The following is a 24,282-nucleotide window of genomic DNA, read 5'->3' as shown; positions in this document are numbered from 1 at the left end:
TAGTCTATTTATTAATAAGATGAATTATTTAGAAGTCATAAAACTTTTGAATAATTTATTAGTCATAAACAGTTTGGCCTTGCTAGAGAATGCAGACGCTGGAAAAAGAGCAGCCAGCCCACTCTACATGAGCAACAACAACACATGAAATACTTCCCAAATAAAATAACACCTTCTGTGTCCTATAGCTGAACTTAGGGCTTGACCACTGGTAGAGACGGCTCATTGCACCATCCTCCCTGCGTCACTGCTCTGCTGTAACTTAGTTTCCACTACCCATGGAAACAGCCAATTGGGAGTATGTGTGTGTGTTAGAGTAAATGAGTGCATGTAAATGTGGTGCTGCATGTGTTTATCTGCGTGTGTGTGTATGTGTGTGTGTTCTATCTTTGTTATCCTCTTAACTCACTTGAGGTCTGCCCTCACTCTCTCTCTCTCTCGCTAATCCCCGAACACACACCCACACCCAACAGAAGACGAAGCATGGGGGAATAATTGAAGAACATACGGCCGTTAGAGAAAACCAGAGATTCTGCCACAGGGTGAAAACTGAACGACTCAAATCTGTGAGGGGGAGTAGAGCTGCGCTGTGCGGGTTCTTGTTAGGAGGATACAGCTTGAAAAACAGCACACTGTAGCAGCTGCTTCATTTGATTATGAGAGCTGTAAGAAAATGAAGAAATCTGCTGTTGATGTAACTCCTTAATTAAAGAGGTATTTCTTTTTAAATGTCCCAAATGTAGCCTAAGTTAAACAGGCAGTTAATGCGGGGTTACAAAGAATAAACAACAAAGAATGCACATAGATTACTAACTAATCTGAATGTACCCAGGGTGAGCATCAGCCACACAAGGCTCCCGATCTAAGGTCAGATCTGATCTTGTTTCTTTTAGTTTTTATGCTGCTGAGTAAATATTGGTCTGAATATAATTTAGAACCTTGAGTTTCTTATTAGATTCTTTTTTCATTCTTTCATCTGATCTTCATCTGAGTGATTTAGTCACTTCAGGCCTCTACCTTTATAAAAGCAAAACAAATTGGTTAAATGGCTTATGTGTTTAACTGGTCCCAATTAGTAAATAGTCTCAGTACAGGAACAGAAGATGCCCCCTGTAGTGAGAAAGGTTGAGAAACACTGACATATAGGCCTTTGTATCTGTTTTAATTAAAGTTCCCTTTGTTGTTTTGGTATCTTCATGTTCTGGCTGAGTCATTGCTTCCTTGACAAGTATTTGGTAAGCTGCTGGTGTCTTCCTTGCCGTAGCTTGGGGTTTATTGAAATGATTAAATAAGTACAGCTGTATTTCTGTAGAGGAATGCAGTCAGTTGTAGCTCATTCTCAGTTGCAGCAACCATCTCCTGAGGTGTCAGAATCAATCTTTTCCACACTTAACAGCGAACTACCAATACATTTACACTCATCTTAAACCGATCCCCTTACTACATTAGATCCTCTACAACCCTGGTGCTCGGCTGGTGGGTCGGGACCCAAAAGTGGGTCGCAGAGCTGTTTTCAGTGCGTCGTTTTTGTGTGCTTGAAAAAAAAAGGTGGCCAAAATTCTTTGCTGTGCTTTTATTTTAAAGAACATGGATATCCTTTGATGTGCGCACAGTAGCAGTGTAGTTTATTCACACTCCATGTATCCACTGATTGGGTAATATCCCAGTGACAGTTAACAATTACATTCTTGAAACGTAATGAGCCCTCCAGTAGTTGCATTTAAGTTGCACCTTTTCATTTTATTTGCCTTGAATAAAAGCTGTTAATTGAATGAACTGTAGAGGGAATATGTTCTTCTTATGCACTGCTTGTCATTTTAGTTGACTATTATACTGTTGTGTTTTGTGATGTTGACATACTGTGATGTTTCATTCCATCTCAGGTCCAAACTGCACAGACTGTAATTAAATAAATTTGACTGGTTAAAAAAATTGGGTTGCAATTCGTCATTCAGGAGGTGGTGGTGGGTCCTGAGGCTAGACCAGTTGAGAACCACTGCTCTCCAACACTTGCTCTCTCTCTTTCTTATTTACAGATTTGTCAAGCTTGCCAGATTTTTTTGCTGAACAAAATCTTGCATTCTTCAGTATAAAGGTGTACAACATGTCATGCCACTGGAAAACCTATTTTTGAGCTCTCATACTCAATAAATTGAGCATATACGTTTCTAAAATCACTTTAATTTCCACCCTGTATAAATTCTGCATTTTTTTTGTACCCTTATTCGACATAATTCAACATTAACGTTCGATTGTGTTTTATTCTGAAAACCACTCACCGGAAATTCTATTTTATTGACGCTATTAAAACGTCAGTGTTCACTCTCTCTCTGCTTACAGTACAGTAGTGACTGTCTCTCTACCCACCGACTATCCCTCGCGCGCCCGGGCAGTTGAAATCATCCTCGCGCCGGGGAGGTGATCCAGGATTTCAGAAGAGGAGAAGACGGGGAGACATCACCCACACAGCTCGACCACCATGCCGACACTCGGGGTCCCCTTTCTACTGTTTTGGCTCATCTGGGGCCACTCCTGCGCTCTCGGCGGAAAAGGTAGGAACATGAAAAAGAAAAAGATTGAAAAAAATCTACTTGTCGACGTAACGGTTGACTGCGTTTTAAGGTTTGAGTTGGACAAGTTGGCGAGGAGAGCGTCAACCGTCCGTCTGAAAACTTGGTCACAATTAAGGTTATTTTGCTCTCTTAAGCTAAGTTTAACGTAATATTTAGTAGCTTCAGGTGTGTTTTTTTTTCTGAGTAATTAATGTTGGGATAAGTTGGGGTAGTGGCGAACAGACAATTAACGTGAGAGGTGTTCAGTTTTGTGGGAAACTACAGCTTCAAACGTATTACTACGATGTTAGAATAAACTGTAAAAGCCGGGTAACCTAAATAAAACTATAAATTATTTTAATTATCAATCAATCCATCAATCATTTAGAGCTATAGCATGACAGAAAACTAAAAAAAACCTCCCCTAACCCCAAAATAACGCCTATCAATGAACTATAGTTTTGGAACCTGAACATATTTAATTTAAAGGCTATGTTAGGTAAGACAACAATAATAAGTACATTGATTGCTTTAAGCTATAGCTTTACTTTCTTAGCATAGGAACATAGCATGGGGAATTCACTTATTAGCATCTAATATTGTTTGATGCTTTAAGGTAACTGGGAAGTTCATGTCTTCGCCCCGGGTGCTTTGTCATGTTAAATCATTAACGCCATAAACAGGAGATATATATAGAGGATATCTGTGGTTGCATTGCTGCTCATGATTGGCTGGTTGACCAGTGGTGTGTGGATGATTTCTGTCTACGGTTATCAAAGAGGGTTTGGGGAGGGCAGCCATGGTCAGGACACTGTTTTAAATCATCCTGTGATACTCTCACATCTTCCTCTCTCTGACTCGCCCATACTCACGCACAGACACACACACACACACAGCGTTGACTGGTGTTGCCTATGAAGGGCAGCGGCGGTTTACAGTGGTATTAATTGGGTCTCTGGAGTGCGAGTGCTGGGCTGACTGGCTGTCTGCACTCAAGCAAACATGATCATTTCTTCCTGTTTATAAGAGGCCTCCATATGGCTGTGAGCAAAAGAGAAGGCTAACTAGCTTTGGAATAAGTTAGAGGAGAGGCTGTTTTCTTTGGAGACTTTAATGACTCATGCTGTTGTCAAAGGTGAATGTGATGTCTTAACAGAGCTTTGCATTATGTGGAGCTCTTATATTATGTTACTAATTTGTGAATTTGCTTTGACTCAGTAATAAAAAAACAGTGTAATTCCCCTGGTTGTTATAAGTCTTGGTGTTGTTACGAAAAGCTATTTCCATTTGAAAAAGAACAGATCAAGGCCGCTGTGTGCTGGCTGGTTTGAGAGACACATGGAGTGAGTTTGTGTGTGTGTGTGTGTGTATTTTGTATTTCCAAGCTGCACGAGCTCAGCACAATACAGTATATAGTACATGAGACAAAGGCATGCAGCAGAACACCTTTACATAAGAAGTCAGGGAAGACCGGAGCAGACGAACGCTGAAGAACACAAGACTGAGAGGATTAGAGAGGCGCTGAAAGAGAAGGAAAAAGGAAAACAAGATCAGATTTATGGGCGTCTTTTCAGCTGCGTTTTCCTTGCCGGAACATAAATCGTGAAAGCGATGTGGAACGAGGAAGCATAACTCACGTTTTCCTCTTCTGTGCAATGACTGGTGAAACAATGTCTGGCGGGAGCTGCTCTGCCCAGGCTGTCTCTCTTATCCTCCTTACTGTCATTCACGCCCTTTCTATTCCGTCTCTTTCCTCTGCTGTTTTGCCCTGTCTCAAACTCTCTCTCTCTTCCTTTGAGTCCACATCACTGTTTGGTCGCTGCGCTCCGCTGAGCTGATGCCATTCAGAGGGCAAATGTCACAGAGACAGAGAGAGAGGAGAAGTATTTCGTCATTCTCCCTCTCTGTTCTTTTTTTCAGGCTTGAGCAGACTTCGCTCTGATTTCTAGAGCGGCTCCTTTTCTCTCTCTCTCTCTTTCCACAGCCATGGATTCAATTCCAAAGTTTTATGGGCTTAAGTGAGACGTATAAATGGCGAAGCAGTCTTCTTTCTGTCTAACTTTGCCTTCTCTCATCTGGAGAGTGTTACATTCTCACTCTATCCCTGGTACCGCTAATACAGACCCCCTCCTAGCTCCCATATATTCTCTCCCTTTGCTAGCCTGTTCTTTGTCTTACTCTTGTTCCGTTTCTGTGCCTGAAAACCTCCTTTATGCTTTGCAGTTTTTGTTTTCTTATGCGTCTCAAAGCGGAAAAATTACATGTTTTTTATGCGCATGAGTTGTGATGGCAGAACACCGTGTTTGAAAAGTACCCTTGTGCTTTGTAACGGTATTTATAAGTGTGTGGAGGATCGTCAGGTGTACGTGCTGCCGGGGGAATATGCAAATGAGGGCAGATATGCAAATGAATGTCCTAATTTGGATGTTAATTACTCAGCACGGCTAATTATAATATGTCTGATGAGGCGTAAGGTGGAGGAGAGGAGCAAAATGGAAGTGCTGCCACAAGATGATGTATGTGCTTATGAGAGTTTGTTTGTTGTGTGCGTGCGTGTGTTAGAGAGAAAGAGAGAGGTGTTGGTGTTTAGGGCTGTGTGCATATGCCAGTATTGCGCCAGCTGGTCCAACGGCCCCCGGTGGAGCTCTCTGGTCAGCACAGCTCAATATGTGGTGGATAAACACTGCATGCAGCGCTGACTTCTGAGAGACACGCTCTTCCTCGCTCTCGAACTAAAACACGGGCACACAATCGCACACTCGGACACTTTGAACTATCTGGGTTAACACTTTTTTATTTCTTTAGAAAGACACACTCATATTTTTCCTTTGCAGTTTGGCCAGGTGGCTGGTTGTCAGTAAAAGGCTGCGCTTGTGCTAGAGAGGAGACAGAGAGGGACAAGAGAAACAGTGATGGCAGAGGAAAGAGCAGAACGAGGAAAAAAATGAGAAACTTGCCACTTTTAAAGCTTAAATAATGTGCTGACTCTATTTCTTATATTCTGCTGCTTTTCTTTTCTTACTTTGTTCACGGTTATACTCTGTATGCCTTAAAGAAGATTTTAATTTAAATAAATGTCTGTTAAGTCACTATCTATCGCAGAAAGAGGTAACACAATGGTGACTGAGTCTATGGCCCACTGATGAAAGCCTTTACTTTTGCAGTATATAGTATTATTATGGATTGAGGTGCGGAAAAAATCACAAGTGGTGCCCAGTTACTGACGTGTTTTCCATCAGCCAGCAGTGGTTGGTCTGTCAGAGAGGGTAGGCGGAGCTAAGCAGCTGCTTTTCCGGTCTCTGCAAGTGTTGTAAGTAAACAGTAATCTACTATGGCTGAACAAACAAAGAAAAGATGGATGACTACAGATACAACTTCAAAAATAAGTGAAAATCCAAAGAAAAAGAAACAAACTCGACGCTCAGATGAAGGCTAACCCTAAAAAGGAAAACCACCATCGGTGAGGAAAATCAAGAGCTACAACCGGAGCCAACGGTGGACGTCACACATGCGACACTGTCTGGATATCTGGCGAGTGTGCTCCCGCATTTACTGTTTATCCGCATGGGTGTCGCCAAAGAGAACGAAACCGAGATCTTTGAGTTTATAACTTTAAATAGGTGTTAATGTAAAAGACATCAATAGAGTGAGAAACACGGGGAATGGGGCAGAAAGAATGGAATACCAACTCTAGAAGAAAATAAAGAACATTTGGAAACATAGAACTGTTGAGCCTGTTAAGTTGGGCCCGTACGGGAGCAGCTATGACACACAAGGCGCCAGATAGCGTGAGGCAGTTCTGTTGAACTCCAGTCTCTTTGCTGCTTCAACGCTCTCTGCTCCGGTGATGACTGTCAGTAAAGTCGGCTAAACTACTTTTGGCCTTGACAGTGCTAATGTAACGTTCTGTTACAACCTGTTCTGCTGCTGTCCACTGTGACTAGCCTTTGTTACACAGAGATTCAACAACAGCCCTGTAACAAACTTCAGCCGTTACGGGGCCCTTGTAATTTTTCACTGAACCAAAAAGCCCCTTCATATTACTGTCATGGTGTGTGCAAAAGAGGCTCAACGTGTAATCAGACAACACAAGTTTCACAAAGACGTAGTTTCTACCTCCGCTGACAGCCCAGCGGTGGAATGACTCCGCCCAACCATTCCACCTCCGTACCTCTTACACAGACGGTAAGGTGCAACAGTCCCATCTTGAAAAGGCTGTGTAAAAGTAGCTATGGGCTCTTTGGCTGAAATCACTCTCAGCGGGCCCAGCACAACAGACCCTCTGTGGTGTGCTGGGATTTTTTACCTGAATAAAAGCAGGACCCACTGTTCTTTTCCTTCATTATTAAACACATTCGTGCAGTCGGCTGAGAAATAGTTGTACTAGTTTCATCATGTTCTCTTAACAGTTAAATCTGCTTTCCCAATGTGACCCAGTGTTTAGCTTCTTTGCTCTCACTGACATTACTTTGAAAACTAGCCTCAGTGTTGGCACCAAGAACAGATGCTACGGCAAGTCAGGAGGAGGTTGAGCACCACCGAGCCGGAGGTTTTGTGTTGGTGGAAAATTTTCCTGTAAAGTGAGAGATTAATCTTTATGTAACCATGTGAAACAACCAACTATGAAAATGGTATTTCGGCTGAATTTAGCTACACCTAGCATAGACTTACACCCTGAACCGAGGCCTGCGCCCCATGTGCTGGTGTCACAGAAACGTTGTGTTTGGTGTCTATGTACACAGGCCCAGCAAGCTGTTATGAAATAATAGACTGCGGTCTGTTGTGACTCGTGATGAAGCCTCAAGTTATGAAGACATGCACCACTGCACACTGTTTTAATTATAAATCCAATACAAAGTTATTAGCCTGCTGTGTATTTGTACACCTAATAATATGTGTTAACATTGCAGCGTGTGTTCATTGCCAACCAAAGACACACGGATACACACACACATGGATTGAGTCATCTCCTTCATCTCCCTTTCAAGCCGTCCTGTGTGGGTCTCTTGTACAGTCAGCCCAAAGCCTGATTATACGCTTTGAAATGGCTTTGTATTTGATTTTTTTTTAAACCTTCTGATTCCCTGCTGCACCAACCATGAAAGAGCCATGTTTTCTCCATCATGAGATATGATTCTGGAGATGTTTTACATCTACCAGGTTTCTTCGTGGATATCGGAGACCTAGGCTACAAAGTGAAACTACATAGTATAACATCACAGGCGCCACTGCAAGTCACGCCAAAGGGAATTCTTTGAAGTTTTGTAATAGTTTGCCTACAAGGAAGGCTCAGTGTGTGACTGAAAAACAATTCATATTTAAAACAACAAAGGATGTGTGTGAAAAACAGACCAGAAAGAAAGAGTATGTGTGGTTTTGCTCACACCTCAGTCTCGTCTGCATGCATACACAGAATCGTGCACCTGGCGTACCTGAAGCTAGTCGCAGCAGAGGAAGAAAGGAATCACAGCAGGGAGGGAGAATGAAAGCATGTCCTCCAGAAGAAAGGTATTAATTTTCATGAGTCATCAGTCAGGACGAGTTATCTCTGTTTCTCTGTCTATCTTCCCGTTTCTTCTTCTATGACTCTCTCTCCATCACCCCACCTGTCTCTGTCTGTGTCACTGACTTCGCCTCTCTTTTCTTCTCCCCCTCCTGGCGGCAGCACGTTAGATATGCGAGTCTGGATTCGTGTGTGTGTCAGAGCAAATATCCCTGTTTCTCCTCCCCTCAGATCACTTTCATATTTTCATCTTCTCCTTCCTTTGTACCGCTGCCCGTCTGGAGCCTCACCTCACTACAGAGAGGACGTCCTCACCTCTGCCATCGCCCTTCATGTCTCCTCTTTTGTTCTCTTCATCATCCCCATCGCCTTTCTTACTCACTCTCCTCCACTTCTGCATTCATAAATCATTTAGATGATGTAGTTATGAAGTGTGACTGTGTTTTGAGGTGACATTGCCGTGTCAAATCTGTGTTTTTGTACGTGAAACACATTTGTACTTAGTGTCTCTTTGTGTGTACTATGACTTTGTTTGTACAAATTCCTTCTCAGCAGCTAATCATGTACCGTAAAGCCTACCTGCTAATTGGGTGCGTCATGCCTCCCTGGGTTTCATTTATAATGTGCATGAAAATAATGAAAAAATATATTAAAGGGCAAATTAGAAGTATATTAGTTTTCCTGCCTGAGAGAAGAACATCGATTAGTTGTAATGATATAAATTTGCACGTTATAAAATAAACAATTGACACAACCAATGGAATATCAGATGATGGACTCAAAAAAGGACAAACTCAAGACAGGTAAACGCCAAAGACAGAATTTCATGTCCAGGCCAGGTTCGATACACAGGTAATAATCCAAAAGGGGCAGGCAAAAAGGCAAGGTCAAAATATCTGACTAAGGTCACGCACAAAAACACTCGCTAGGAATAAATGCTGGAACGAGGCGACACGAAGGAACACACAACGAACTGGCACAAGAGGAAAGACACACAGGTTATATACATGGATTTTAGTGGTGGTAAGTAAAGGTTCTCACGGGTCCAAAATGTCGTACCCGAACCCTAACAGACCCGTTATTGTGCGATCCGGAACCGAACCAGACCCGTCTATTATTTGAAAGTTGGGACCCGGACCCGTGAAGAACTGAGAAATCCCGGACCCGTCTGTTATTTGAAAGCTGGGGCCCGAACAGAGTTATGTCGGACCCGACCCCGGCCGGACTAAACAGACCCGATCAGCACCGACTTCACAGCTCATTAATATTAACAAGTTGCCGTAAGTCAGCTGTCAAAACAAACCTTTTTGTCCTACCTGTGTGACGCAGCCCTCTCCCCTGTGCCTGTCCGTGCATATAATCCATCCTCTGCCAAGAAAGTTCATAAAACACGTCCAGGTTTCCTGGTATCCAAGTCGTGTTGATAAAAACAGAGATGCTAATCCACTAGTTATCTCAGATTAAAAGTCCACTAGCTGTCATGCAGACGGATGAAAAACGCGCGGCTCGTTTAGAAGACGTGGTACACGTAACTGCGCTTACTTTCTTCTCGTCTTTGTCCACAACTTACATAAACGAGGTTTTACCTCTTTATATTCATTTTCTTTTAGCTTTTTTGTCCACATCAGCGAGGAAGGTATCCATCATTACCGGCTTTGGCTTCAACTTTTCTCTGAACCTGCAGTCACGGCACACGTCACTCAACTCATTGCTGCGCTTTCTTATGTTTTTTTCCACTTTAATTCCCGCATGTTCTCATGCGAATGACACATTGTTGCAAGTTGAAATACACACACAGACACACCTTCTAATCACGGCCGGGTCTTCCTGGATCCATTCGGGTATTACACATAATGTGACCCGGAACCGAGGATTATAGAACAAGTCCCGACCCGGACCCGTTTGACCACGTCGGGTCCCGGGTCCTTGGGTTCTGGTAGACCCGTGAAGACCTCTAGTGGTAAGTGTTCTGGTTTCTGTTTGTACTACGCTTGTAGTCCGAGTAATATTGACCAATCACGTATCAGCAGGCTGTGGCGTATGCAGGAAAAACCGTCTGTGTGTAGAGCAAAAGCAGGCGGACCGTAATGACATCCCATCAGCGGTAGGGATGTGCACTTTAACCGGTTAACTGTTAACCGACCGTTAACGTTAACTACATGTATATATTTGGGAAACACACTATTTGTTGTCGTTAGCTGAGCTGAGCCTGAGAGGAGAGCAAAATGAAACGAGCAGTTGAACAGTTGAAAAAAATTAAAAAAACAAAGCTTTGTTGCATATCTCTGCTCCTGGGACATCATGGTACCATCTGAGCACATATTCTCCGCGGCGGGTCTCACAGTCAGCAGAGTGTGCTCCAGACTTACCCCACAGCATGTCGACATGTTGCTATTTCCTCACCAGAACCAGCAGACAAACTGTCTCCTACATAATAAGGACTGGGGTAGGCTTGGCCTTTTTATTTTAAGTTTCCATAGCCTGTTGTTAACGTAGTGACTGTTTTTGAGCAGAAACGAAACATAACATTTACGCACGAGGCACAGCAGGTAACTCATTCATTATTTAAATCTCCTGACACGGCGGACAGGATCTTATATTTATTAAAGTTCTGTGTGCTGACCATCAAAGAAGGGTCGGCTGTAAATATTTATTTACTTATTGTTGCTGCTGGATCACACGGCTGTATGCTCACGAGCGTGTGTAAAATAGACACTGGACAGTGTATTAATATCTGTGGGCATGATTGTCGGTGCCACAGGTAGTTATGTCTGAGGATAATAAATTTACCTCTTAGTTGCGTGAGTGTATGTGTGTGTTTCTGCGAGTATTAGGGAGAGCGTGCATCAGAATGAGCACACACGATGCAGAGCTTGTTGTCGGTCTCCGGCTGTTCTTTCTAAAGAAGACTTTTAATCTTGTCAGCTAACCGGTTATTAACTGTTAAGAGTGTCGGTTAACTGGTCAAAAAAGAATTCCTCATGCACCTCCCTAATCAGCGGTCATCTGACACAATTTAGCTTCTTATTAATCTCCATAAACAGATATCTGCAATCGACAATCGATTCTAGATCAAAAATTCAACTTGAGACAAAGTCCCTTGATGCTGTGTCACGAAAGCCGTTCAGCGTTTAGATATCCCAACATCATTGAATGCATCAGAAATGATCTATCTGACCTCCGTTCAACAAATGAGCATTTTAAAAGTAGTTTTCTCCTCTTGAGGACAGACCTGACAAAGCTTCATTTTTACTTTTTACCAATCTGCATCATGATGTTGAAATTTCAGCAAACTTAAGATCCGTTATTTAAAGTAAATCTTTTTTTTGTTTTGGTTTCTTTTTCGGGTTCGTACCCCAGTAGTAAGCCGGAGTGCAGCCTCTGCGTAACTGACTAGTTACAGTGAAATTGTGCATATATCTTCACTTCACTGATCTGAACACACGGTCGCTTCTCAGGTTGCTAACTGGACTGTAAACATGTTCACCGTTGTCCCCAGAGACTGTATCGTCTCAGACGATAGCCGATGGGTTCCGAGATTGTATATACACAGGTAATCACGGGGAAACAAGACACAGGTGGGTCTAATTAGGGCGGCTTGACACATGCGGTAAGAGACACAGGTAGCAGGGATCTGAAAGCAGAGACAAGGATGAAATAACGATATAAATAAAAGGCAAACAAAAACATGACTTTAGAGAGCTTGACAGACTGCATCAATAATCATATACTGATATAGAGAAACAAGGGTTATGGTTAGTTTTTCTTATAAGGTTTTCTTAAGTGGCAATGTTTTTAATGAAAAACGTTTCACATAGACCCGAGGGAATAAAAGACACTGTTTTGTTTTGTTTTCCTCCTTAGATTCTGGGTCCTTCAGAAAATGTTTTTCAGGATAAAAACACACTCTTCTTCTTCTTCTTGTGGCGTGTTCGTCCTTTTTACAGTTAACCTTGTCCTTGCTTGTGTAGTTGAGATGACGTGTGTTCGGCAGAAAATAATGATACTGAATATAAAGGACATAAAAATTTACATTTTAGAAAATAGACGTTATGTCTTGTTACGACAAATAAACATACACTAAACACAGTTATTGTCATGCTATTAAACATGTGACCTCCTCATATATAAACTACATATAACAGACCACCTGAACCATGCTTATTTACCTGCTTATATACATTAGAATCTTCTATGCTTTAGCACCTGCTCAAATATTGACTTTTCCGACTCACCAGTTTCTGTAACAGGAAGTGCTCTCCAGGGAGTTAATGACCTCATTTGTGTTGTTTTCTTTTAATGATTTCGAAGTATAATTTGTTGTGTGTGCGTCCACATGAAAGATGAACGTGTGCATTGGGCTTATGAGACCATTTACAGCGTATCTCCCTGAAACAAGTACCGCAATTGTGAGTCACCTTCTGCATGTTGCCCTGATCCATAAATTTAGACGTGTCATAACAAAGCCTCAATTTCCGATTTGTAATTTACTCCCCAGCTTCGCCTTTGTTTTTTTCCATTTGCACTGTTTTGATGTATGGTCTGTTATTGCCCTCTGAGTCATTTGCTCCTCCTACTCTGTGCTCACTTCTATACGCTCATCTGACCTTTCATCCAAAACCTGACTGCTGAGTTCATCCTGCTGCTGGTTCTCTCCCAAGCTGTTTAACTCCCATAATCACCTCCCTGCTCTCCACCTCTCCTATTCCCTCTCTCTCTCTACCTTTCTTTCTCTGTTGTAAGCACTATTTTACCACCCACAGCTCCACTGTCAACACAGCAACATTTCCCATCAAGCACACGTCACAACAGATGAGTTTTAATTTTTACTTACTGTGGTGTAATGGCATTTTCTGTTTATTTTATTCACGGTCCAAGGCTTTTGCTATTACAACTCTGTTCCCTGTCAGCAAAAAATCCTATTAATCTTTCTGCCGTTTCAGCATTGTTTTTGCCCAGTCTGATAATGGTGCTTACCGCTGTTTTTCGAGCTCATTATTGTTGATCGATTATCGTGATCGCAGATGCAAAATGAAACATCCCTTTTATCCTCTAGTGCATTTTAATGTGCATAATCTCACCTAAGCTTACCCCCCTCATACCACAGTGACATCTTTGTCTTGAGAGGATGTTTCCTTCTACAAGGTGCCAAAGAAAGATTGACAGGAGGGTTTTGATTTCCTGTAGTTGTACATAGTATTCATACTGCTTTGCATTTTAAGGGTATGTGTGTGTTTGTGCGTGTGTGTTTGCAGTAGTTTCTTTAGGTAACTTTGTTTATGTAAATATACTTGGTCTTTGTGCCGACTAGGGCTGTCAACGAATATTCAAAATTCGAATATATAATTGAATTGTAATAAAAAACGGATATTCGGATATTAAAATTAATATTCGTTGTGACAAAAGAATCAGCACTACTGTGGCTGTTTGCGAGCTCGCAAGTTCTAGTATGTCCTCACGCGCACTCTTGGTTACGGAGAATCCTTGAATGCATCACAACGTCACTATGATACATTAATAATTAACTTTAGTCTCGCTGAAACGAGCTAAAACAACAACCGTGTGTCGGAGAATTTAAATCCCGGCCCGGCCAGACAGAGAGATTCCCACCCCCAGCATAACAGACAGGTGTAAGTATGTTGCTTTTTTTTTTTAAAGGCTTTGTTCGAATAAATATACCTGTCACAGCACAGCTCGCTTGGAACGTTGAATGTCCGTTTTACCATAGCCTAATTACTTAATTTGTTTATTTTCAAGGTGTAGGATCTTTTAAAAGGCATGTTTCTTTTAAATCAATATATCTTTGCAAGTAAGTTTGTCTCTCGTTGTGTTGAATGTCCTCTTGTGGACATATTGTGCAAAAATAGATATTCGAATAGTTCGAACATTTGTGTTTTTTTGAAGGAATAATCGAACGCCAATTTTGACAGCACTACTACCGACAGTTAAGTCTTGAAACATTACTTGACATGGCTCAAATATGATTCTATCTCTCTTTCTGAGGTCCTGGTAGGGCCTATATACAGTATAATGTTTGTGTGCCCGACTGATATACCAGTAGGCTGATATTTTTGGGCGATATATTGGTATCGGCCTAAACATTTTTTGGTATGCACCGATATGTTTACTGTTTGTAAATATCCTCAAATAATGTTATTTGTTTAAGAAGCAGAGTTCTGACATCTTTTACAACGTAATATTGATACACAATTGGTGCAAAATCCACAAGGAAAATGACTGTAGCTCAAAAGTTCAGCATATCATCCCCCATATTAATCAGTGATCCGCCTCCAATGAGATATGTATTTATATTGGTCTTAATAATCCATCCTTGGTCTTGTCACAGCCCAGGCTCAGGGAGCTGGACAAAGAGGGAGACCACACAGTTTTAAAGTAATTTAAACAATAATGTATTGACACAAATACAAAAAAAGCTAAGAAATGTATCTGCAGTCTGTAAATCAGTGGTGATCGCAGTGATGAATAGGGGTGGGAATCGCAGGGTAACTCACGACACAATATGCGATACGTGGCCCACCATAACGATATTATCACGATACAGCGATCTTGCAATATTTGATATATTTATTGCAAGACAATCATATAATGTTACCTCGCATGATGAATCCAAAATGCCCCTAAAAAGGTGAAGTGCAGAATTAATGTCTTTTTCACTGCAATTGGCTGTCAGTTTCACAGATTTGAGATGAACAATGATGCAGTGATTTAAATTGGCAGGAGATCTGCTTTTAAATTAAACTATCGATGTTTGGCACCAGCAATACGATAATTGTATCACACCAGTCGGGACAGCTAAATATAGCAATATCATTATTCTGTCCCGCCTCTAGTGATGAATGTATGTGTGGTGTTGAACAGGCAAAACCAAGAGAACAAACCAAAAGGTATGGTGATGGCAGCAGAGAGAGAAAGAATGAGGCTAGGAAGCCAGCTGAAATACACCAGGTGCAGACTGCCCAGGTGCAAGACATCAGGGGAACTAGCTCCGCCCATCTCTACCTGCAAGGAAAAGCAAAAGGACAGCAGGAGGAGCACTGACATAGTCAGGGGCCGTCACAGTCTGGATTTAATTGTTTGCATTTGAATAGTTTTTTGTTCAAAATGGTAAACAGATTACTATAATTTCAAACCATTCTCCCTCCTCTATCTCTGTCTGTCTCTCTCTAAACAATGGTCTGTTCTCAATGATTAAGCGGTGGCAACACACAAATATATTTGTGTGACAAAGTGACACAGTGAAATGACTCTTTCTCTTCATTTAATACACTTGTATGAATTGTTTTTGAGAGTCGTGAAAAAGTCGGTCTGATCAAAGAAATGAATGCCTTCCAAACAAAAGGAGGCAGAACGTGCTCTTCAGTCTACCTGTCACAATTAACCCACGACTGAACTCTAAGGTTTCTATTAAACTGCCGAGGCTTTGTGCGTGCATTCCTCACCCCCATATCTATGTGGCACTTTCCCTCTGTAATTACAGTCAATTTTCCTCACAAGCACACAATAACTTTATTGTATCGAGCTGAAAAGACAGTCCCACCATACTGCCACATCACCGTAAAGTACAAGATGTACTTTTGATGGTTGATGAAAGTAAACAGTTGAAACTGTCAGCATCATCGCTGTGGCAAAATAATCCTAACATCCCACTGAGACTAAATATTTTACTTTCCTGCAGAACATTATCGTCATGAATGCGCTTTGCTCTTCCAGATTATTGGACGAGTAAATTCAACTCTACAGGCAGTAAAAACTTTACAGCTTCATTTTACCATTTATGCGTTCTGCTGGCAACTTCTACTACGATGCGGAAATGAATTTACAGAGGGTTGAAGTGGAACACTTTTAGATGATAAATGTGTAATTTATTAGCCTGTTACCTTGTGTTGAATATCAGTTATCATTCACCTTTTAAAGCTTAGATTGGTGGTGTTTTGAAGGTATGGTTACACATTATTACATGTCACAGGAGAGAGATATTACTGAGAGGAAACAGCGTGATTTTGTGAAGGATATCAGAGCCACTGAGGCGGCTGTGTGCATAAAGAGGGGAGGAGAGGGTCACGGATGAAATAACCAGAGTATGTGGAAGTGAATAAAAGAGCACTGATGAGGCTGCTGATGTATTATTTGGGATGTATTAGTGCTAAGACACATCATCAATCCTCTCTCTTGTCCCCTTTCCCCCTGTGACCACTCACCCTTTATTTGAAGCAATTGGTCAGAAAATAGTTCCATCAGAAATAAAAGCGCCCCTTTTAGCAGATATGATCGCTCCAGGCGAGCAGTTTAGGGATGTAATGGCTGTTTGCTTTATTGGACATGAGTGTTGTTCCTCTGTTTACCTCCTTCACACCTTCTCTCCCACAGCTGCCCTTTTCCCCCCCACGGCCGCTTCACTCCCTCCTCCTCTCATGCACAATTAAACACATACACACACACACATACACGCACACGTTCACTTAGCAGCTCCTCAGCCGCCGTAATAAGGCTGCTGTCCTCCCCGGTAATAGGGATCAGCTGTGAGCGGGAGTCGTCCAAGATGGCAGCACCGCGAAAGGATCAGACAGATGCTCGCGGATGAGACAAATCAGGGAGAAGATGGCCAGCTTACTCCTCTTGTTAACCCCTTGACTTTTCCCTCTTTGCTCCCACTTGAAGGGCTGATGCTGTAGGGCGAGGCGGGGACGTCGTGCAAAATTTAAGAGCTACACTGTTTACCTCTCAAGGTGCTGTTTGCCTCTCGAGCATCATTTCTTTATTTAGACAGCAGCCTGGAGAAGCAATGTGGAAGGGAAACATGGGTAATTGCTTTGGATGTCATGACAGAAATTCAGCATCTTGGATTTTACCGCCTCTTGCGGCGTCTCATTGAAGACCTTTCTATCGACAAGTACCATTATATTCTTTTAGTTATGCCCTATTTTGACACTCTCTAAGAAAGTAGGCCGATTTTGTAGCCTTGGTGCTTTTAGAAAAAATACAAAGCAGCGGTGCTCCCCTCTTTGTTATTGCAGAATCCCTAATTCATCCCTGTTGTCAGATATTGATTTTAGGAGAAAAGTGATGATAAACTATGTTTTTCCTTCTCGCCCTGATCCCGGTGGTAGATTAAAACAAACTGCGGAGAATAATGCGGCCTGGCTTATTATTAAATTCTGAAGATGCCTCCACAGTCTATGGCACTATGGGAGTGTAATACCCCAAATATATCACATTCCTCCCTGTAGCGACCTGACCGTCCAGATTTCTTGCGCTGGGAGATAACAGAGGAAACAAATGCCAGGAAGAGAATATTGATAACACTATGAACATAAATGTCTTTCCTGCCTCAGTTCATCCGGAAAACCACTGAACTCTGAAATGTTAAGTTGCTTCTTTTTACCAGATGTACGGAGAGAATCGATATCGTTTGTTGTCATCGCTTCCTCATTTGCTCTGTAATCGTTTGAGTGCTCCCTAGCTCTCCTCATACGCAGTCGACTTGCTGGTTAACTACTATTAAACTGTCCTATGCAGTCACCTCCAGTGTCCTTCTACATATTGAACGTCCAGCCTTCTTTCTTTGGTGTCTGCTCCCCTTGAAGTCGAAAGAAAAGATGGAGGACAGCCGTGCATCAGAAAAGAGGGAGAAAAGAATGAGAGAAGAGGAGCGCTGGGAGAGCGACAATGTGGAGAGGGCACAGAAGCCAAGGACGGAGGAGAGGTGAGATGTTGGAGAGAGGCAGAGATAAGGAAAAAACTGACAGAAAAGGAGGGAAGATAAAGGGAGCAAGGCTGTGTGCCGTGTTGTGATGTTTGCCATTGCCACTCTTTGTTTGGCCATGTGAGCGGTCGGCGGCAGGGCCTGGAGCGATTCATCATGATTATGTGGTGGTAGGCAGGTAATGTCACAGCAGGCAGGGCTGGGCAAGCTGGAGGAGGGGGGCGCCGCTATTTCTGGGCATCTGTGTTTGCCAGCCAGGAGCTAGCTGGTCACATCAGCCTGCCTCTGATGTGCCCTCTGGACATCTCTCTGTTTTTTCCCCTCTTTTATGTCTGTTTTTGGTCTTTTTTGTGCTGCTGCTGGTCCACATTAGGGACAGAGGCCTTCCGGTCCAATTTGGTGGACAAAGTACATTTTTGGTGGCCAAAATTTAAACTTAAATTAAAAAGGATAGCTATATACATTTATTTTATTCTGTTTTCATTTTTTATTTTATTCATATTTTTATAATATGAAATTAATGACGTTTGCAATTTGGCCACCAAAAATGTATTTTGGCCACCAAATTCTGGAGCTGGTGGCCAAAGTACGTTTTTGGTTGTCAAATTGCAAACGTCATTAATTTCATTAAAAAAAAAATACATAAACAGAATTAGACACATTTATATAGTGACTTATTTTAAATGAAGTTCCTTGATAAGGTGTGGCACTTATACTCTTTCAGTCTCATAGTTCACACAGCCTCAATCTTTTTTGCACCCCCTCAATGCCTCTGCTTCATATAATCTCCCTCGCCTGTTCCCGCCCTCCTTACACAGTGTGTAATTAGTTGGCTGTTTTATCATAACCAATGGCTATCTCTAAAAAGTCAAGCTTTGAACATCATATGATAAGGCGTGTATCAGAAAAGAAATGAAAAAAGATGTTAAATATGTTTGAATTTAATTAATTCCTCTGATCTGATGTGGCAAATTCATCACATAAGTTCAAAGTGTAAGGATTTCGCTCAGTTAATCTTAGGGATATATTAGCCATAATGGGGGGGCTTATCATTTGTGCAAAAAGAGTATGAAATTTATTTACTTCTTGAAGCTTTAAAACAACCATAATAGCAGAACAAGAGGAACTGGTGTCCATCTGCTGTATGAGTGTGTTTGCAGCACCTGTCTTCCTCCATCATACAAAGCTCATTTGCTGCTAAGAAAAAGAACAGAAGCCTTTGCTTACACCACCCAGACCCTCCTAATGCATGGCTGGTAACAACTCAGCAAAGAGTTCAACAAATTTTGAACTAAAAGGTGAAAGAATCAGGTGTTTGTGGAACTGTAATGTTGGCGAAGGCGTGCAGTATAAGCATAAAACATGGTGACCACAGGAGGCAACAAACATGTCTTACTGGTGGTAATTTTTTTTCAACCACTGGCGTAGTTAGTGTCAAACCTGCACATAATGTGTTGTTGATGTTGTGTTTTAGCTTTCTAAGTTGATATTTTTGGCTATGTTAACTCCCCGCTCCCGTCTGTCACGCCACAACGCGCTTCAGTAACTCATTAAATACGTTTTAAATGTCACTGTCACTTTCTGTCTCCATCTGTTTTGCTCTCACCTCCTCTGTCACTCTCTCCTCCCTTTCCTCCCTCTCTCACCCTGTTTCTGTGATTCTCTATCTTTACCCTTTGCGTGTCGCTGACTACTTCTGTGGCATTTGCTGTCATTGCTAACCTTGATCATTTACATCTCTTTAATTTATTTCCCTCTTTACCGGTACCAGTCAGCAGCATCCTTATGCTTCTTCCCCAAACAGCTCCCACTGTGCAGCCATGAAGCCAGGTGCTTTTTTGCCCAGACGTCAGCAGTTTTATGTATAAACTTTACGTTTTCTGTGTGTGTGTGTGTGTGTGTGTGTGTGTGTGTGTGTGTGTGTGTGTGTGTGTGTGTGATTAAACTTGTGAAAAACAAATCTGTGATGCTTGTAACTTTGCTTGCAGCTTTTCCTGTTCATCACAGAGTTGTGGGTGGGTGTTTTTGGAGCAGTCAAACACACACACACACACACACACACACACACACACACACACACACACACACAGTATACAGGAAGTGCACAAGCCATAACACTCAGTCTCTAATGCACAGTGTGGTGGTAGGGAAGTCTAAATGATTAATGGTCGCCTCTGTGGTGCGTCTGCCAAGGCTGCAGCTAAAACCAGTGTCATTCTCTCTCACTGCTGTCACTCCATGAATATTGTAAAGGTTGTGGACTTGCTTACTTCACAAAGAAATTCAGTTCTTTATTTATTACCACCAACTGATCGTGTTTTAATCCATCTCCTTGTCCTGACAAGTCTTTACTTTTCAAATGTCTGCGTAACAAACGAGTTACATTTCCGCAGAAGCAGTGCTCCCCTTCAGTGCTCCATTCTGCAATGTTAGCTTAAGTAATACCCGCTTCAAGAAAGCATTTCCTTGGAAATATTATTTAGTGAACGCATTTTACATTTCCAGAACCTACATAAATAACTGTAAAATGGGAAGTGCACAGGAAGCATAAGCAGTGATCAAGGCCACCACCACAGTTCTTAAAAACAAGTGCTGCAGAGTAGTCACAGCCTGATGCAGCTTTTAACTTTATGCGACACTTCCATTGTGTCCTATGTATTAAACACACATCAGTGAGCCACACCATTGAACCCTTGAACTATTTTGGTCTTTACTGTAATTACACATGCTGTAGTTTTAATTGTGAGTCGATCCCACATATATCTTCGTACTGTTGTCAACGCTCAATTCTTCCCTGAACGTGTAATTATCCACGGCTGAAAATAGTCCCTTACAGATCCTCCTTTTGCCTAGTTGTTTTATGAATTTTAAGATTTACATTTTCAGTTGGAACAATTGTGCCTGGAACTCAAGAGGGAAGTCAGATGGTATTTAGAGATGTGTTGTTGCTTACTACTGTATATACAGGAGAGGTTGACAATAAAAAAACACAATACTATCATATGGAATAACATCATATTAAAAACCACTCTGACATGAAGTTTCAGACTTCACAATTGAACGATTAAAAAAAGCTACTTTGAAGTGAATCATCAAAGATGAAGAAATTATGAGTTCTACAAAACCTTTCCCATAATGCAGCTTTCATCGGACTCTCTCTGCCTCCTTAAAGCTCCTGTGAGGAACTTTCAGTTTGTGTTGATTTTGGCGCCCCCTGTGGACAAAGCCGTACCGCTTATCTGTTTGCTGATTTTGTTTTGTATGAGCTTAAGTGGTGTTTTTTAACAAAAAAACTCACCCTGCATTATTTATCACTCACTGTGAATCTTTATCATGGAACATGTGAACAAAGGCAGCGTGCAGTTAATCGCTTCGTCTGACACCTACCCCCCCGCCAGCAGCTTCAGGCATTAAAAATAACTATATAGAAATAATCAATCCTGTCTCTGATGGTCTGGTTTGCTTTTGTAGCTCATATAGAGTCATCAGAATTAATTCCAGTCTGTTTCATAACCAGTGTAAAACTCCTCACAGGAGCTTTAATGACCCACACCTACTTATGTTAACAAATGTAAAGTCTCAAGCCTAAACTGAGATAGCCCTGATGACATCATTCTTTTTTTATACAATCAAATGTCTCCAGAGTTATGTCTAAAGATGTCACAATCACACTGAGCACTAAAAGATTCTAATCACTACTTCACATTGAAAACATTTTTTAAGCTTTGTTCTTAAACTTGGCTGGTATTGTCAAAGTCATCATCCAATCATGTAGTTGACATTCTGTATTACTGAAGTGTTAGCGTGTTAGCGTGCTGCTATGTGCCCTTAGGTGCTCTGGAACATGATTACCTGTCTGCAGCGTTGCATTGTCAGCATAATCTCAGAGGCAAACAGAGCAGAACGTCATTACATGTTTTTTTATCCTGACGCAGCGAGCTTTGACGGCTGTTAAGCAGAAGTGTTGTGTGCTTATGTTTGTGTTTTTTACGTGCCAATGCTTCTTATTTTTTGACACATTTTCTCTAATTTCCTGCTCTTTAAACGGAATGTGTTTCCCTCTAAGCTAAATTTGTTCTTAATTGCATTACTGATACACAATCAACGCATTCTCAGCCAGCCCTACACCATCATCACACCCACAATGAGCTCACACACACACATCTGTGGATAACACTTGAGAAAAAGACAAACTTTAAAGTGATGTGTGACAAATAGTTCTCATAAAAACTGCTGAACCCAGCATCAGCTTTTCTTTCATATGTCTCTTTGAAAATGGTAAAGTGGCCTAGTTAGAGCCTACATTATATGTTACTCGTGCAAACTTTTATTTATTTCTGTAACTAGGTTGTCTCTGATGTTATTTATAGCAGTGGAATTTCCACAGAGAGAGTTTCCTACTGTGTTTAAAGTGCCTCCCAGTTCTGGTAAATAGGACTTTTCCTTGTTGTTGGGTACTATCCCACTGTGTTTTGTGTAGTTTTTTTGGTTGTTTGTTGCATTTGAGAGTTAAAAAAGTCTGCCAATATTCATTGTTTCAACACAAACATGTTTTATTATGATTGCGTTCATTTGGTTGTGAAAGAACTGAGACCAACATTTTACAAATGTAACCGTGAAGAGGGCAAAATATGTGACAGCAAACTTTTGTTACTTATCGGCTAACCTATATGCCTTTTAAGATAAAATATCAATTGTATACAGAAATTGGCACACTTTTTTTTTTAAAGGGGGAACTGTTGCTCTGGTTAGTGCCGTCTCCTCACAGCTAGAAGTTCCTGGTTTGAATCCCTGTTTGGATGAAGGGGGCCTTTCTGTGTGGAGTTTGCATGTTCCCCTTGTGCATGCGTTGGTTCTCTCTGGGTACTCCGGCTTTCTCCCACAGTCCACAGACATGCTCGTTAGGTTAATTGTTGACTCTAAAATTGCTCGTAGATGCAATGGTTGTCTGTCCCTGTGTGTCAGCCCTGTGATGGACTAGCGATGTGTCCAGGGTGTACAATGCCTCTTGCCCGATGACAGCTGGGACTGGCTCCAGCTGCCCCGCGACCCTGAACAGGATACGTGTTTTCGATAATGGATGGATGATGAATGGATGAAGTGAAGGGATAATAATGAAAAATATTCATGTTATTGTTTGCACATCACACGAGATATTGTCAGCTTTAAAACATTTATTCTGGTACAGTAGTGATGTAGTATAAACACCTCAGTTCATTGATTCGCAAAGTGGGGTCCATGAAGGTACTGCATTTGAGCTGTGAGAGGTCATTAACACAACTTGATATATAAGATAATGTATTTACAATTTACTATTTGCACTTATTTTATGATTTTTTTTTATAAGAAGCTTGCGTAGGCCCCTAGAAATTTTAGGATTTTAAATCGGTCCCTGGCTTTTGAGGTTTGGAAATAGCTGCTTAAAGTGTAAAAAACAGCATATATTACTTAAATTTTTGGGCTGTGCAATAAGACCAGAGCTAACCGATAGCTTTATATGGCTAAATTAGGCCCATTAGGGATCCCTCCGCACTGCCAGTCCACTCCTTTAAAGTATTTGGAAGTCAGCCATAGATTTCTCTTTGAGCGAGACCCATGAAAAGATCTCAGCTTATCAGAGATTTTACAACATGAAGCACATTTGCCTTAAGTGTCTAAGAACTGATTAGCTATTCAGCGTGCTTCACCCTGTTTAGGCTTCAAACACCAAGCTGCAATTCACTGATGCCAAACAGTTTGAGAGAAAGCGAGTGCAGCTGTGGCAAATAGTGGCGCATCTTTCAAGTCATAATTTGAGCAGATGCTGGATTGAAAACAGAGTCACACCCAGGCTATTATTCTCATAACCACGGTGGAAAAAACAAAACTGCAGCGTGTCCTTTCTTTCACCGATAATGGCATCATTTCATTTCAAACGGTTAATGGGCTATTAGGACACAGGAGTAGTTGTGAAGCATGAAAAGGAAGCCACTGTGATTACCTTGATCACAGTCGTTTCACTGAACAATATCAGTCTGTTTTCTCTCTGAGTTTCTGGTCAACAAGAGACATTAATGGACCTATTCCCTCTAATGCTCAGGTTTAATGGGTGACAGCTTTCAGATAAAAAGCTCATAATCACTTAAATAATGCCGTCTTTTATGTCTCTCTCTCTTTAAATGCGGCTGCGTCTGTTCAAGTTATGAGCTGGGAGATGCACAAAGTGCCCGTGTCTGTGTTTTTCAACCTTAACTGCTCAACAACAAAATAAATGGAGGCACAAATGATTCAGTTTGTCCTTTATCAACTACATGGATTACAGGCCACAAGAGCCTTCGCTATTCCACTTTAAGAGTCAAATTATTTGAAAATACAACAAAGAAAAGTACTGAAATTGAGCAGCTGACTGCAATGAAATTTGCTACTATTTGGAGAAGAGTGTGTATTGTTTGTATTTATTAAAAGTGCAAGACTGCTGACAAACAGGAAGACACAAAGAGATGCAATAAGAAAGAGAGAAGGAA

General features: G+C 41.5%; 1 protein-coding gene across 1 annotated transcript in view; it reads left to right on the top strand.

The window, feature by feature from the left end:
* Positions 1-2,453: 2,453 nt before the first annotated feature.
* Positions 2,454-24,282, top strand: part of clstn2a (calsyntenin 2a) — a 186,612-nt gene continuing 164,783 nt past the window's right edge. Inside the window, exon 1 of the mRNA XM_069684151.1 lies at positions 2,454-2,552. Coding sequence (XP_069540252.1) covers positions 2,480-2,552 — 73 coding nt within the window. The 5' untranslated portion in view covers positions 2,454-2,479. The remainder of the gene's footprint in view (positions 2,553-24,282) is intronic.

The sequence above is a fragment of the Semicossyphus pulcher genome, unplaced genomic scaffold (genome assembly GCF_022749685.1).
Source record: "Semicossyphus pulcher isolate SPU_LCO1_2020_fin unplaced genomic scaffold, fSemPul1.0.p SCAF_7, whole genome shotgun sequence".
Taxonomy (NCBI): Eukaryota; Metazoa; Chordata; class Actinopteri; order Labriformes; family Labridae; genus Semicossyphus; species Semicossyphus pulcher.
The sequence above is the reverse complement of the archived record's forward strand: the minus strand, read 5'-3'. Positions and strand labels throughout refer to the sequence as shown.